This window comes from Micrasema longulum, unplaced genomic scaffold (assembly GCF_059751315.1).
Source record: "Micrasema longulum isolate JH-2025_06_02 unplaced genomic scaffold, ASM5975131v1 h1tg000607l, whole genome shotgun sequence".
Taxonomy (NCBI): Eukaryota; Metazoa; Arthropoda; class Insecta; order Trichoptera; family Brachycentridae; genus Micrasema; species Micrasema longulum.
Window position 1 is genome coordinate 602372 of NW_028277803.1, and position 13875 is coordinate 616246.

General features: G+C 32.7%; 1 protein-coding gene across 2 annotated transcripts in view; it reads left to right on the top strand.

The window, feature by feature from the left end:
• cert (ceramide transfer protein) overlaps positions 1-13875 on the top strand; it is a 139743-nt gene that overhangs the window by 3006 nt on the left and 122862 nt on the right. For both annotated transcript variants that reach the window (XM_088228744.1, XM_088228746.1), the window contains exon 2: positions 2246-2362. In XM_088228744.1, the coding sequence (XP_088084870.1) occupies positions 2246-2362 (117 nt within the window). The remainder of the gene's footprint in view (positions 1-2245; positions 2363-13875) is intronic.

Below are 13875 nucleotides of genomic sequence, written 5' to 3' on the forward strand. Positions count from 1 at the left end.
TTAAAATGAACACGCACAGTATAATTCGATATTAAATATAATGTCGGTAGTGAAGTTTCCGGCTGTATGTATACAATAATAAAATACAACATTTGTTTCCTACACTCAACTGTCAATGCTTACAGAACTAAATGAACGTGTAAACGTCAAAAGTATCTTCTTAAATCGCCTGTAGAATAAGTAGGCCTGTATCATGTAAGCATACAAACGTGAGAGGACCACGTGCTATTTGCTCCTGTAGATTTTCAATCCATTTTTTGTCTTTCAGCACTAATTTTGAACTTATCTTTGTGCAATAAACAAGCAACTGTATGAATATGTACATATTTATTTATAATATTAACGACCCGAGCCAATGGAAAGAGCCATGTTAAGAATAAGCGTAAAAGATAGTCAGAAATAAAGATTTGGGAAGAAGAAAAAAGGTTACTGACATTATTCACCGCATAACGACCCTAAATGCCAATTAGCGGACCACGTCAATGTATTAATTAATATTCTCATTAAATTAAAAAGGGAATCTTCGTGTATCTTAAGTTTCGCTCAACGAAGTTTGGCAAAAGGTCTCTGGAAAATATTGGCCATTTCGAAATCAATAAACTGCCCGATGAGGTAAAACTCGAAAAGTCGAATAGCAAATCCAAAAGTGTCACAATTAAAAAATATTACTTAAATCTTTTTGATAGTGATAGTTACTAATGTAAATTTATAAAGATGGTGTAAAGTACTTATGTTTCTTATATTATGTTTTCTTACTATAATGGATTGTATTAACTATGTATGATATTTTATGTATTGTCCCAAAAATGTTTTCTTTTTATGTATGGTCCCAAATAATTTTTTTTTATGAACCACTCTCGCGGCACGAGAAAGCAGTTTTTCTCGTGTATTTTTTATGTAAATACACAAGATATTACGGCCGCGAGAGCGTTTGGAATACCAGCCCTGGAGCTCAATCACAGATGGCTATCGACATGCTAAAAAACGTGCTAAGTATTTGAGCGATCACCACGAACAATCATGAACACGCTGAAGTTAAAGCGGTCGCGTTGCAAAACGAAATTCAACTTCGGTCAGTTCAAGAGGATTGGTTGAATCTCGCACAGGAACTTATCTATGGCGTTTTGAGCTCCTGGAGCTCAATCACAGATGGCTATCGACATGCTAAAAAACGTGCTAAGTATTTGAGCAATCACCACGAACAATCATGAACACGCTGAAGTTAAAGCGGTCGCGTTGCAAAACGCCATAGATAAGTTCCTGTGCGAGATTCAACCAATCCTCTTGAACTGACCGAAGTTGAATTTCGTTTTGCAACGCGACCGCTTTAACTTCAGCGTGTTCATGATTGTTCGTGGTGATTGCTCAAATACTTGGCACGTTTTTTAGCATGTCGATAGCCATCTGTGATTGAGCTCCAGGAGCTCAATCACAGATGGCTATCGACATGCTAAAAAACGTGCTAAGTATTTGAGCAATCACCACGAACAATCATGAACACGCTGAAGTTAAAGCGGTCGCGTTGCAAAACGCCATAGATAAGTTCCTGTGCGAGATTCAACCAATCCTCTTGAACTGACCGAAGTTGAATTTCGTTTTGCAACGCGACCGCTTTAACTTCAGCCTGTTCATGATTGTTCGTGGTGATCGCTCAAATACTTAGCACGTTTTTTAGCATGTCGATAGTTATCTGTGATTGAGCTCCAGGAGCTCAAAACGCCATAGATAAGTTCCTGTGCGAGATTCAACCAATCCTCTTGAACTGACCGAAGTTGAATTTCGTTTTGCAACGCGACCGCTTTAACTTCAGCGTGTTCATGATTGTTCGTGGTGATCGCTCAAATACTTAGCACGTTTTTTAGCATGTCGATAGCCATCTGTGATTGAGCTCCTGGGAGTATAATATCTACTTCATGTATTATATGTTTTATAATATCATTATACAATGCCATTGCAGTTTTAGTTAGTGACCAAATTCACAAAAAAAAAAACTGTATGTGAACCTTCCACTTTTTTTAAACTAAATGAATTGTGATATTATCATAAAATATTTCAATTTTAACGCCATTCTTTTTAGTTTCAAATAACCATGTTAGAAAATAAAAGCAAAAAATCCATTTTTTTTATTTCAATTATTCGGTTTTTTGTTTCATATTGCCCGCATAAAGAGATTCGTTGTCTGTGTTGAAATTCTAGCAGCATAGCATATAAATGTCTTGTTTTAACTATCTGTAATTTTTTTCAGCCCCACGAGTTTGACGAATGCAGATTTGATGTTTCAGTAAATGACTGTGTGTGGTATTTACGCGCTGAGACACAAGAGGATAAGCAACATTGGGTGGATGTTCTGGAATCTTTCAAGGTAATTTCCTATTATATATTCCATTTTGTTCTAGTTTCTGAATTTATTGTTCTTCACTAGACCAAAATGTGTCCTTTATAGAGCTCATAGATAGAGGACCATTCACACTATATAGATAAAGATCAGGCTCTATTTTTAATTGATTTATTTATACTTTTACAATTTTGTATTTTTTTTAAATGAGAATAATGTTCTCTCACCTTGTGCCGAGGGACACATTTTACAATAATTATAATGAAACATGCCTTAAGTTAGTTACTTAACATAATGAGAAAATAAAAGCTTAATTAATCTAATTAACCTAATTATCATCGTAAATATAATAAGCAAAATAAACTAAAATAATCGTAAAAAAACATAATAAATTCATAATCAGGAAACTATTTGGCTTGATTCACTCATCGATCCATGCGCACTATAATTATAAACTAATTTTAAAGGCGCCTTTTATGTGAAATTTTTGAAGAAAGTGCTTTATAATAATTTGGTTCTTACATTAAAACTTACAATTATTATAACGTCATATATTAAACTATCTGAATTTCAATTTGAGGGAGTAATAATCGGAGTGTGATTTCCGTTGAGATCTGAACTGACTATACATATCAATAATATATTTACAATTTTCAAACAATGAATGTGTAATGTTTTTAAACAGCTAGACATTATTGTTTTGATATGTTGTAAATTTTCCGTTTGCATGTAAAGTTTTCCATCTTTACTTTTATTTACATTGTAAAGTGGTATCGGCTCAGTGACGACACATTATCGGCGCCGAATCTAACAGGATCTCCTGAGGTGATATTCCAAACGCTCTCGCGGCCGTACAAAAAGCTATTTTGTATGTAAGTACGCGAGATAAAAGTATTTTCTACGGCCGCGAGAGCGGTTCAAAATAGCACCGCTGGTTACTGAAAAGATACGGGAATATGCACATTTGTAAATTTATAAAAGTATATTATTCTCATTTTCCTTGTAAGCGAGTCTGGTTCTTTGTGCTAATTAAACCTACAGTAGGTTCGGCTCTGCACATTATTATTTTGTTTTATCAAAAGTAAAAAAGCATTCAAAATGTATAAAACAACACACTGTATTTCTTTTTTCTGTATCTATGATTTTTTTATGTATTTCTACGGTAGAAATGCAAAAAATACTAAGCGACATGTAGCCAACTTTACAGAGGAGTCAATTAAAGTTTTTTTTTTCAATTAATAGAATAATACTCACCTACCGTGATTCATACATAATTTAAATAAAAATCTAAACTATAAGATTTTTCGTTAATTAAAAAAATACTAATTGACTCTTCTGTAAAGTCTGCCTTTCCACCGTCGATTTGTATTTTTTAAGAAACCACATCAGGCCAGGAGGCCCATTTCAGTGGTGAATTACAGTACACATCTAGTCTTGATTCATTTTTTGCGATCTCACCGGAAATAAAATCCGGAACCCCCGTGTATTAGGCAAGAGTTAGCCATTACACAACGGGTATTTTGTAACAACTTCTGTTTGCACTTTTCCTTTTGAATCATAATATTATCTACCTATTCCAAATATAATAAAATGACTATATATGTAAGATTTTTTTAATTTTAAATTAGTTTTTATCAATTATTAACTTATTTAACAGGTTTCATTATTATAATTTCTGTAGATTTTATTATTTATTGACGGGTGATCTAATTAATGTCTGTTTTCATCTTTGCATATTCCAATGTCTTTATCACTACTGGCATTATAACTGGTATTTTTTAATGTCTTTTTTGTCAAAAGGAATGCCAGAAACTGCATTTATAAAAAAGTATTTATGTGGGCAATATATTCAAGATGTCTGAATTGCGTTTTAATATTAATGAATTGAATACATTGTTTATAAACGGGTATTGTGAACAGCTCTATAACTGGTTTTCTACATTAAATAAAGAGATCACTCTCAATCAAGTTTGATAAGCTTTGCATGTTATCTGGTATGAGATAAAAAAAATGCACTGAAATGATGACTATACAAAGATTCATCTGGCATTCATGTGTTAGATGGATACATATGCCGTTTTACCACAGAGTCACAATTAATAAAAAACTGAATTAAATTAGAAATCAAGATGACCTCTTTATTTTTAAAATTTCTTTTCACACTTTACCTTTAAAATAATGGTTGATTCGTAATTTACATTGCATCAACATTAAAAATGACAATTACTAAGATTTCTGTGTCCAGGCGGATGAAGAATACAGTTTTAATACAATACAATATTTACTTGAAATTGCCTCTGGTTCAATCGACTGTCCTGAACTACTATGCAAACTTTCTATCAATGTTCCCTCCAAAGTTTAAAGAAATAACCCTCTTCTTCACTCACCTCTTGTTTTATCATATTTATGGCGAAGTTTTGATAATTTTAATGTAATAAATAAATTATTTAACATAGATTTATTTGCAAATAATCTTAATGACGTACGGCGTTTGCTTTCGAAATAATTCGTAGTATTTTTTCTTTTCTTTTGAATTTACGTTAAATTACTATTTATTTTATGTTCGAGAATCTTTTTTAACTTACTGTGATGCTACTTGTGAAAACCTGTAATTGGCTTATTTGTTCAACAATATTTGATTATGTCCAAATGCTTGTAGGCTTATTTGTTATTTGTTTTGTTATATATATATATAAGATAATTATAGCTGTTGGTTATCCAAATAAATAAAAAAATAATAATTTTAAAAAAATTTAAAAAAGTTCTGTGTGTGAAATAGAACCTGAACCCTGTTTTCGAGATGGCTACTCTCTGGTAAAAATCCTGAAAAAGAAAATCGTGTGGAGATATGTCCGACTCGTAGTGTAGTGGTTGGTGTCTGCCTACCATTCTTAGGGTCCTGGGTTTATTATTTTATTTATTTAACACTTTATATACATATTCAATATATATACATATAAGGGCGGGCATATTGCATTAAGGCAATTTCTTCCTACCTACCCAAACCGTTCAGTTTGAGAAAATTAAAAATATATGGACATATTGAATCTTACAATTTTATACAAAAATTAAAAACAAAGATTAAAAAAAAAAAAAAAAAAAAAATTAACACTATACTACAAATATTAAAAATTAACACTACTATGAAGAGAGGAGGGGGGATGGGAATGAAAGAAGAAGGATAAAGGAACACTTTAAATATTTAGATAGTGACATTTCAATTCGATTCCTGGCAGGGTGGATGGTTTTTAAACCCTAGTATTTCATTTTTTCGAAATGGCATCTGAATTGTAGGACTGATCAGCTTACCTTCATGTAACAGATGATCGAAATACACTGCGTTGGGTTAATTAGTGCAATGCCCTATACACCACTCGCTGTGTAAAGGGGAATGATAATGGTGACGATCACAAGATAGATAATGTGCTTTACAATGATTGTAAAACGAGTTAATGGATACATATTTCAACAGAGATAAAGATATTATTAAGAAATCTTATATCCAATCCCAGACAAATTTTAAGGGCTCATGATTTGTTATTGGCTGGTTAGTGCAAAATTCTATAAACGTTTTTAACGTCCACATCTCATCAATTTTATATTGTTACTTTAGCGCATTTCTCAACGCTGCCCGTTAATATTTTTTTGGAAAGTCCTCTATATTTGTTAACAAATTACAACAGGGATGGAGAATACCTTAAATAAGGGATTATGGAAGTCAAGGCATTTACAGGGCTTATGACCTGTCATTGGCTGGTTTAAGTGGCCACTTTACACACTGTGTAACATTCACCATTTTGCCTATGTTTGAACATCCATATTTCTTCAATTCTTCCATATGTTGATTTTAGTGAAATCAAAGAGCTGAAACCTTTATTGTTGTGAAGAGATTCATCTGACTGAATTATTTTACATACTAGGCAACGCCTGAAAACAATTTTTCAATTTTTAATATTTGTCTAAAAAAATTTGGACATACTTAAGATATTGTTTGAAAAATGTTCGAATTAGATCTTGCAGAATTTAGATTTTAAAGAATAGTATTTTTTTAAAAGATATGTATTATGTCATTATTAATTCCCGTAATAACTTTTTTGTTGACTACAATTACAATAACAATTACATAAGTTTGTGTGCACAGTACCGATAAACATCATTATCATCGTCTTCACGCTCCTGTCTGCACCTGATGGTGCATAGGGTACTGCATTATCACACTTAATGCAGCGTATAGAAATCATCTGTTAAATGAAAGTAAGGTGATCAGCCTTGCGCTTCAAGCGCCAGTCCAGGAACATTAAATATCGCAGTTTAGAAACACATATTTTAAATGTTTTTTTTTACACCACAACAGACCAGAAGGCCGAATTACAGTATTTAATTACAAAAAAAATTCTCCGAGGCTTGAGAAAAATCCCATTTATTTTTTGTGCAATCACCGGGAATCGAACCCGAAGCCTTCCGAGCTTAAGTCAAGCGTCTTAGCCACTAAACCACGGAAGCATCTTTTAATCAATATTTCGTGTCTACCCTCCCAGGAATTGAACCCTGGGCCTGAAGCATGGTAGGCGAACGCGCCAACCACTACACTACAAGTCATTTTTGTCATTCTCAGAAACTTGAGAGAAAAAGATACTTGAGAGTAGCCATCGAGTCGCAATCTCTCATCCAGGATTCTGGTTCTATTTCACACACTGAACACAACTGTATCCTTAATCCGCCCAGGCATCGATAAACATATGTACGCATATTTGGATAAGTGTTTTTCTTTCTTGAATGTTTGGTATCTCTGGATTTACAGAAATGTGTTTTGAAATTGATAATGTAGTGTAAATACTTTTGTGATCCCCAATCTTCTAGATAAGATAGGCAGGTGTGTATGACATTATACCACCTTTTGTGTTAAGTTAGATACAGGCGAGCTTAGGGGTTAATTTCAAGATTATGCAATATAATACCTTATTGTTAACTTATTCTTCTTGTGCATTTGAATTTGCAATTCATCCGTTTTTAATTGGTTAAATTGACTTGTGGTGTTTTTGTGAACATTTAATTTTAAAAATTTAAGCCGATAATTAGTTTTTATATTTTTTTTAAACTTTGATTTTGAATTTTAAGTTGCAGACAAATTTCATATATTTTGTAAGTAATAAAGATCCTCAACTTTCCTTATAAAAAAATATATATTACTTAAATGTTTTAAAGAAATGCAAAATTAAAAAATTACTAAGGATGATATTTCCTAATCAAATATGTGTTATGTTGAACTGTCTGTGTTCAGGCAGGTGAAGATTAAAGTTCTGTGTGTGAAATAGAACCGGAACCCTAAATAATTGTTTTCGACTCGATGGCTGCTTTCAGGTAAAAATTCTGAAAAAATAAAATGACTGGAGATACGAGTAAGTCCGCCTCGTAGTCTAGTAGTTTGCGTTTTTGTCTACCATTCTTGAGGTCCATGGTTCGATTCCTGAAAGGGTGGATGTGAAATATTGATTGTAATGGTTGTTAAAAATGTTTTTTTCAAAATACGCTGCATTTGGTTTACCGATGCAGTACCCTATGCATCACTAGGTGTGAAAAGGGAATGATGATGACGATGTTGATCTCGTTAAATATATAAATATGTTATTTGATCAAAAACCATTTCTATTATAAGTATCTTGTTACAAATCACCATTAAGGAAAATTAACACAGAATTAAAAATAGTAATACCTTTTGTATGAAATTATATGATTGTCGGTATCTCCTGGATTTCATTTGTACAGTCGTAGCTTAACCCTTAAAGCGTTTGTTTCCGTTTCAAGTGACAACTGCAAAATTGATGACAATAATTATTGACACAAACTAGTTGTGGCTAAAATGATATCTAAGAACGATAGTACAACTACCTTTTTCGCTCATACACAAAACATAGTGATATCGTCAAGCTTGTCACTTATCAGTTTGAATATTGACAAGTTAGAACTCGACGCCGACTCGAGGAATTTGGTAATTTAAATAATAGAAAAAGGTGTAATAGTTACAATTTGCATTAATTTTTTTAAAAAGGTACGTGTTTGTAGTTAATTTCATGTGTTTATAAGTTTTTCTTGAAATTAGAATGAAAAATATCGGGTGTCATTTTTATGTGACGCTGCCGATTTTTGTGAATAAATAGTTCTTTTTATACATCCCAAAAACGGACATTGCCGAAAATACAAATGGGAAGTATAAAGTTATTACACATTATTAGGATATTATAGAATTTAAATAAAAAAATATATAAACAGCATTTTCCACTTAAAAGGCATAAAAAAATCCTGTATAAAAAAAACCTTTTTTGACATGCACTGTAAGCTTAATTGATCAGAAAAAAAGGAGATTAAAATATTTATTTATATAAATTGGTTATCATGAGAAGGGTTAATAAATTGAACACTCATGTTTTTTGCACCTTGTACCAATGCATACAAATTAATGTTAAATTCAAGGCAAGACTTCTTATCCGTACAATTTATATACTCAGTTGGAATAAATGATAAATGCCGCAAAATGCATTAAAAAGTGACGTTATTTTAAGCGACTTAATGCAAAATTGTCCGTGTCTGGGTGGATGAGGAATACAGTTCTGTGTATGAAATAAAACCAGAATCCTGGACTAATATTTCTGACTCAGGTAAAAATTCTGAAAAATGAAACCGAGTGGAAAAAAGTTCATCCATTAGGGTAGTGGTTGGTGCGTATTCCTTAAATGCTTGAGGTCCTGACTTCGATTGCTGGAAGAGTCGACGTGAAATATTTGGTAATACGGTGGTTTTACACAGCAATATTTCACTGTCCCTGGATTTTCACCTGAAGCGTAAGACTGATTACGATACTTTCGATATGATCGAGATACACTACATGTACTTTTACAATACAGTGCTTTATGAACCACTAGGTGCGGATTAGGGTTTGATGATGATAAACGAAAGAGTTCTTCAATTGACTATTTTCCTTAAAACAAAGCTACCAATAAAAATTAAATCTAGAAGTTCAAGAAAAATAAAATATGCAGGAAAAATTTAGAAATCCTACGGGTATTATTTTTTACTATAAAATGAAACTTTTGTTATTTTATAGGTATATTTGAAGAAAATGCCCAAAAAGTTTTTTTCGTTAGCAAAATATTTGGGTTCGTACAATTTACTTACGTTTTAGAACGGTTTTTAAACGGGGGCCATTTCAAGGGAATCGAGTTGTAGTAGAGCGGGATCTGAACCTTATATCTCTGCTTCGTGAGTCTGCAACACTAGCCACGGGATCATAACCCGGTCATTCAAGCAATTTTTTAAACACATTTAAGTTAATAACTAGTATCTATAGTATATTTAAGTAAATACTAATTAACTATTCTACAAGGGGGTAGTTGACCAAAAACACCGCGCACACTGCAAAATTCACCATTCTATTTACGTTTACAACTTCCACATCTCCTTAATTTTCTAATGTTATTAAAATTGTACATTGTTACGTGAGCGCATCTTGAATGCCGCCTGTTAATATATATTTTTAAAATCTATATAAATACGTGTCTAAAAATTTTAAATTTAGGACATTGTTAAAAAAAGTTTGAATTAGATCTGGTGTAATTTAGTGTTTACACATAGAATTAAGAATAGTCCAGAAGGAGCGTAGAATCATATTTGAATACATCGGACTGTGTCCAATAATTCCCCTCACTGTGCCCTACTTTCGCGCGCGCATTCGTGAGGTCGTAGCGTAATGTTGCTTGATGAAAAAAAAAATCGTAACACAAATGTAAGGTAAAAAAAAGCAATCGGTTAATTTCTCTAAAATTTTATTGTGCACGCGGAAATATTGATTGACACAACCGAGTAGATAAGTAAAGGGTCATTTAATAAGAGTAATTGACCTAATGAACTTTAATTTAATTAATGAATTGCATCCCGTTTCTTTAAGATCCTAGCAGTATTTCTACACTTTAAAAGGACGAAACACGGCATAGTTAAATTCAAATCAGTAGTTGCGTACTGAGCGACGTCTACAAATAAACGAATGGGTCAAAACGTAAACCTACTCATTTTTGAGTAGCTGAGTTGCCTTCTGTTTGATGTGCGTATGCGGTTTCTGGACTATTCTTGATTCTATGTGTTTACGCTATCTCTGTGTATGTTTTATAAAGGGGTACCCAATAGAAACCGGACTAATATTATGGTGGGTGGAGTTTTTGTAGTACGGGGTTCTGCCTATAGGATCATGTAGAGCTACCCTTTATCAGTCAGAATCCCAAGTGTTGTTGCTGGAGAAGGTTTCGTTTGACTGGTGTGATTTTTTTTGTGACAATTATTTTGTGTGCTCGTCGTTTTTGCCATGGATGATCGAGCGCGCGGCCGTGAAGCTTTGCTTCCTGCTCGGGATAATTAGCACAAAAACTCATGAAATGTTAATAACGGCCTACAAACTTGACGGTATGAGGAAAACTTAAGCGTTTGAGTAGTTTTTTCGTTTTAAAAGAGGTCAAAAGTCACTTCATGACCAACCCAGCTCTGGGCGATCGTCGATGGCCCGAACCGACGAAACTGTCATTAAAATTTCTTTAGGGTTTTTCAAAATTACAAAACTTTAAAAAAGTTATGCAAAGCCATCTCAAAACGATTTAAAATTAAAATAAATCGCAATTAAAACAAAAAGTTAACGCTCAGACATGATTTTTGTAACTTCTAATGCGTGTTTCCAGTGCTTCCAAGATGTGTGTTCCGTGGGGTACGGGTGCCCTCGATAGCAATGTTTGGCTTGCGATTGTGATCGCCCCCAGCAGGACTTAAATTTAAAGATTATTTCTGTAAATATTTATGAAAGTCAGTAAAAAAAAGATCAATCTTTTGCTAACATGACCGAGAGTTTTGAAAATACTCATCAGATATTTAATGTTTATAAATTCCTACTGGATGTTTAATATCTTCAAAACATAGGCTATTAAAAGATTCATTATATGATGCTTGTGCAAATGTTTTTATTTTTAAGAACCATCTTAAGCAGTATAAATTTGTCTTATCGATCTGGCATTATGATTAATATGTATAAATAATCACAAAAATACATTATTATCAATATTTTGAGTATTTTAAAATCTTTTAAGACAAGTAATGGATTACCCATTCTCCCATCTATCGATTTAAGAGACATTAATTGGAGAGACAAATAACTATATACTTCCCAATGTATTTTCGGCAATGTCCGTTTTGGGACAAATAAAAAGATCTGTTTATTCACAGAAATCGGCAGCGTCACATAAGTATGACATTTGATATTTTTCATTCTAATTTCAAGAAAAAACTAACAAAAATCACACGAAAGTACCTTTATTTGAAATTAATGGAGATTGCAACTATTTCACCTTTTCCAATTGTTTTAATTACCAAATTACTCGAGCCGGCTAGGCGTCACGTTCTAACTCATCGATATTTAAACTGACAGTCACGGGCTACGCGACATCACTATGTTTTGTGTGAGCAAAAAAGATAGCTTTGCTATCGTTCTTTTTTTATCACTTCATCCAAAAATTACATCTTGTTCGGATTTCGTAGTTGTCACTTAAAACGGACACACGCTTTAAGGGTTAAATGTCGTTCTACACTAATATTTCACTGTTCCTGGACTGGTACCGGAAGTGTAAGACTGATTACTTTACCTTCTTTGTAACAAATATATTTATTTATTAACACCTGAAGGGCATTTACATATACAGAGGTTATAAACAATTTACAAATATTAAAATACTATTTTAAATGAATATATTTCTAGTATTTTCATTTGTTTTATATATATAAAACAAATGAAAATACTAGAAACTTAATTATTATTTAAAATTTTTAAGAATAATTGATTCTTGTTACAAATACATCTTTTCTATTTTTTGGTCATCGAAGTGTTTGTTCCTGAGAATCCTCTCTCGAATAAGGAAATATCACTTTTTTATATATTTTTTTAAGTAATAAAGGTCTGAAATGCTGTCCAGTAAAAAAAAAAATTGCTTATTATTAGTAGCATAAAAAATATTTTTAAATGTGTAATTTTGAAATCCCGCAAAAACGGTCATTCCATTGGCCACGCCCCTAATACGTCACGATTCATGTTTATTTGTTCCTGGTCATTGAAATTTGTTAAGAACATTATCACGAATCTTGACGTCATAACAACCGAGGCCAAACACGTCGCGTTTTTCTTGCAACGTATTTTTATATATTTTCAAAAACGGTCATTCCATTGGCCACGCCCCTAATACGTCACGATTCGTGTTTATTTGTTCCTGGTCATTGAAATTTGTTAAGAACATTATCACAAATCTTGACGTCATAACAACCGAGGCCAAACACGTCGCGTTTTTCTTGCAACGTATTTTTATATATTTTTTTTTTACATTTATTTATGAAAACATTGATTTTGAAAATGCAATCAATTTTTCTAAATCCATTTCTTATATTTTTATCGGTATTTGCAGTATGTGATATTTCCCTATTCCCCGTAACAGAGAATTAATGCTATGCTGGACTGTTTCGATTTTGTTACAACGGGTAGCGTAGAGAGGTGTCCAAATTGAAGAATTGTATTATAACTGATAACAATATGATCAAGATACGCTTTATTAGGAGTACTATGCACCACCGCGCGTGGATAGGGAAATGACGACAGTTATATTTATATGTTCAGTAAATAAAAATGAATTCTCACATGAACTGAATCATTTTACTATAATATTTACACGATTAGGTCTTATTATCTGAAGCAATTTTTTATCATTCATGACTCATATTTTAAATTCACAGAAAGTAACTAAAAACAATTATGTAGATATTACTCACCGCAAAGTTTCTTAATTTTTTTTTCTGAAAATGTTTAGTAATATATTTTTATCTCATGTTTTTTCTCGCAGTTTAGACCTTGTACTCATCATGTAAATTTTGTAAGACTTTATTGAAAATTTGTCTTAATTTAATATGACTAGGTAAACAAATGTTATAAATGAAATATTTTATCTTTATCATCATCATTCCCTTTCACCCGTTAGATAAGGTTCCAGTCCAGGAACAATGACATATTGCAGTTTAAAAAACCTTTCAAATCAGTATTTAAGTCCACCCCACCGGGAATCGAACCTGGGACTTTAAACATAGTAGGCGAACACGCCAACCACTACACTGCGAGGCGGACTTACCTCCACTCGATTCCCTTTTGCAGGATTTATACCCGAGAGTCTGATTGAGTCGAAAACACATGTCCAGCATTCTGGTCCTAATTTACCAACAGGACTGTATTCTTGATCCGCCCGGACACAGTATTTTTTTGTTGTTTTATTGTTATTATATACAAACAAACAAACCATCACGCTGTTTCTCATAAAGGTTGAGAAGAGAGAATAGAACGCCATATCACTCTGTCTTTGCATACAGATCTCGCGTCCTCTACATTCACACATCTTATCCACGCTTGCCGATTATTCCGTCTTTTCCATCTTCAAGTGTTTTTTGGATTTGTTCGTGCTATGTCTTTCTCGGTA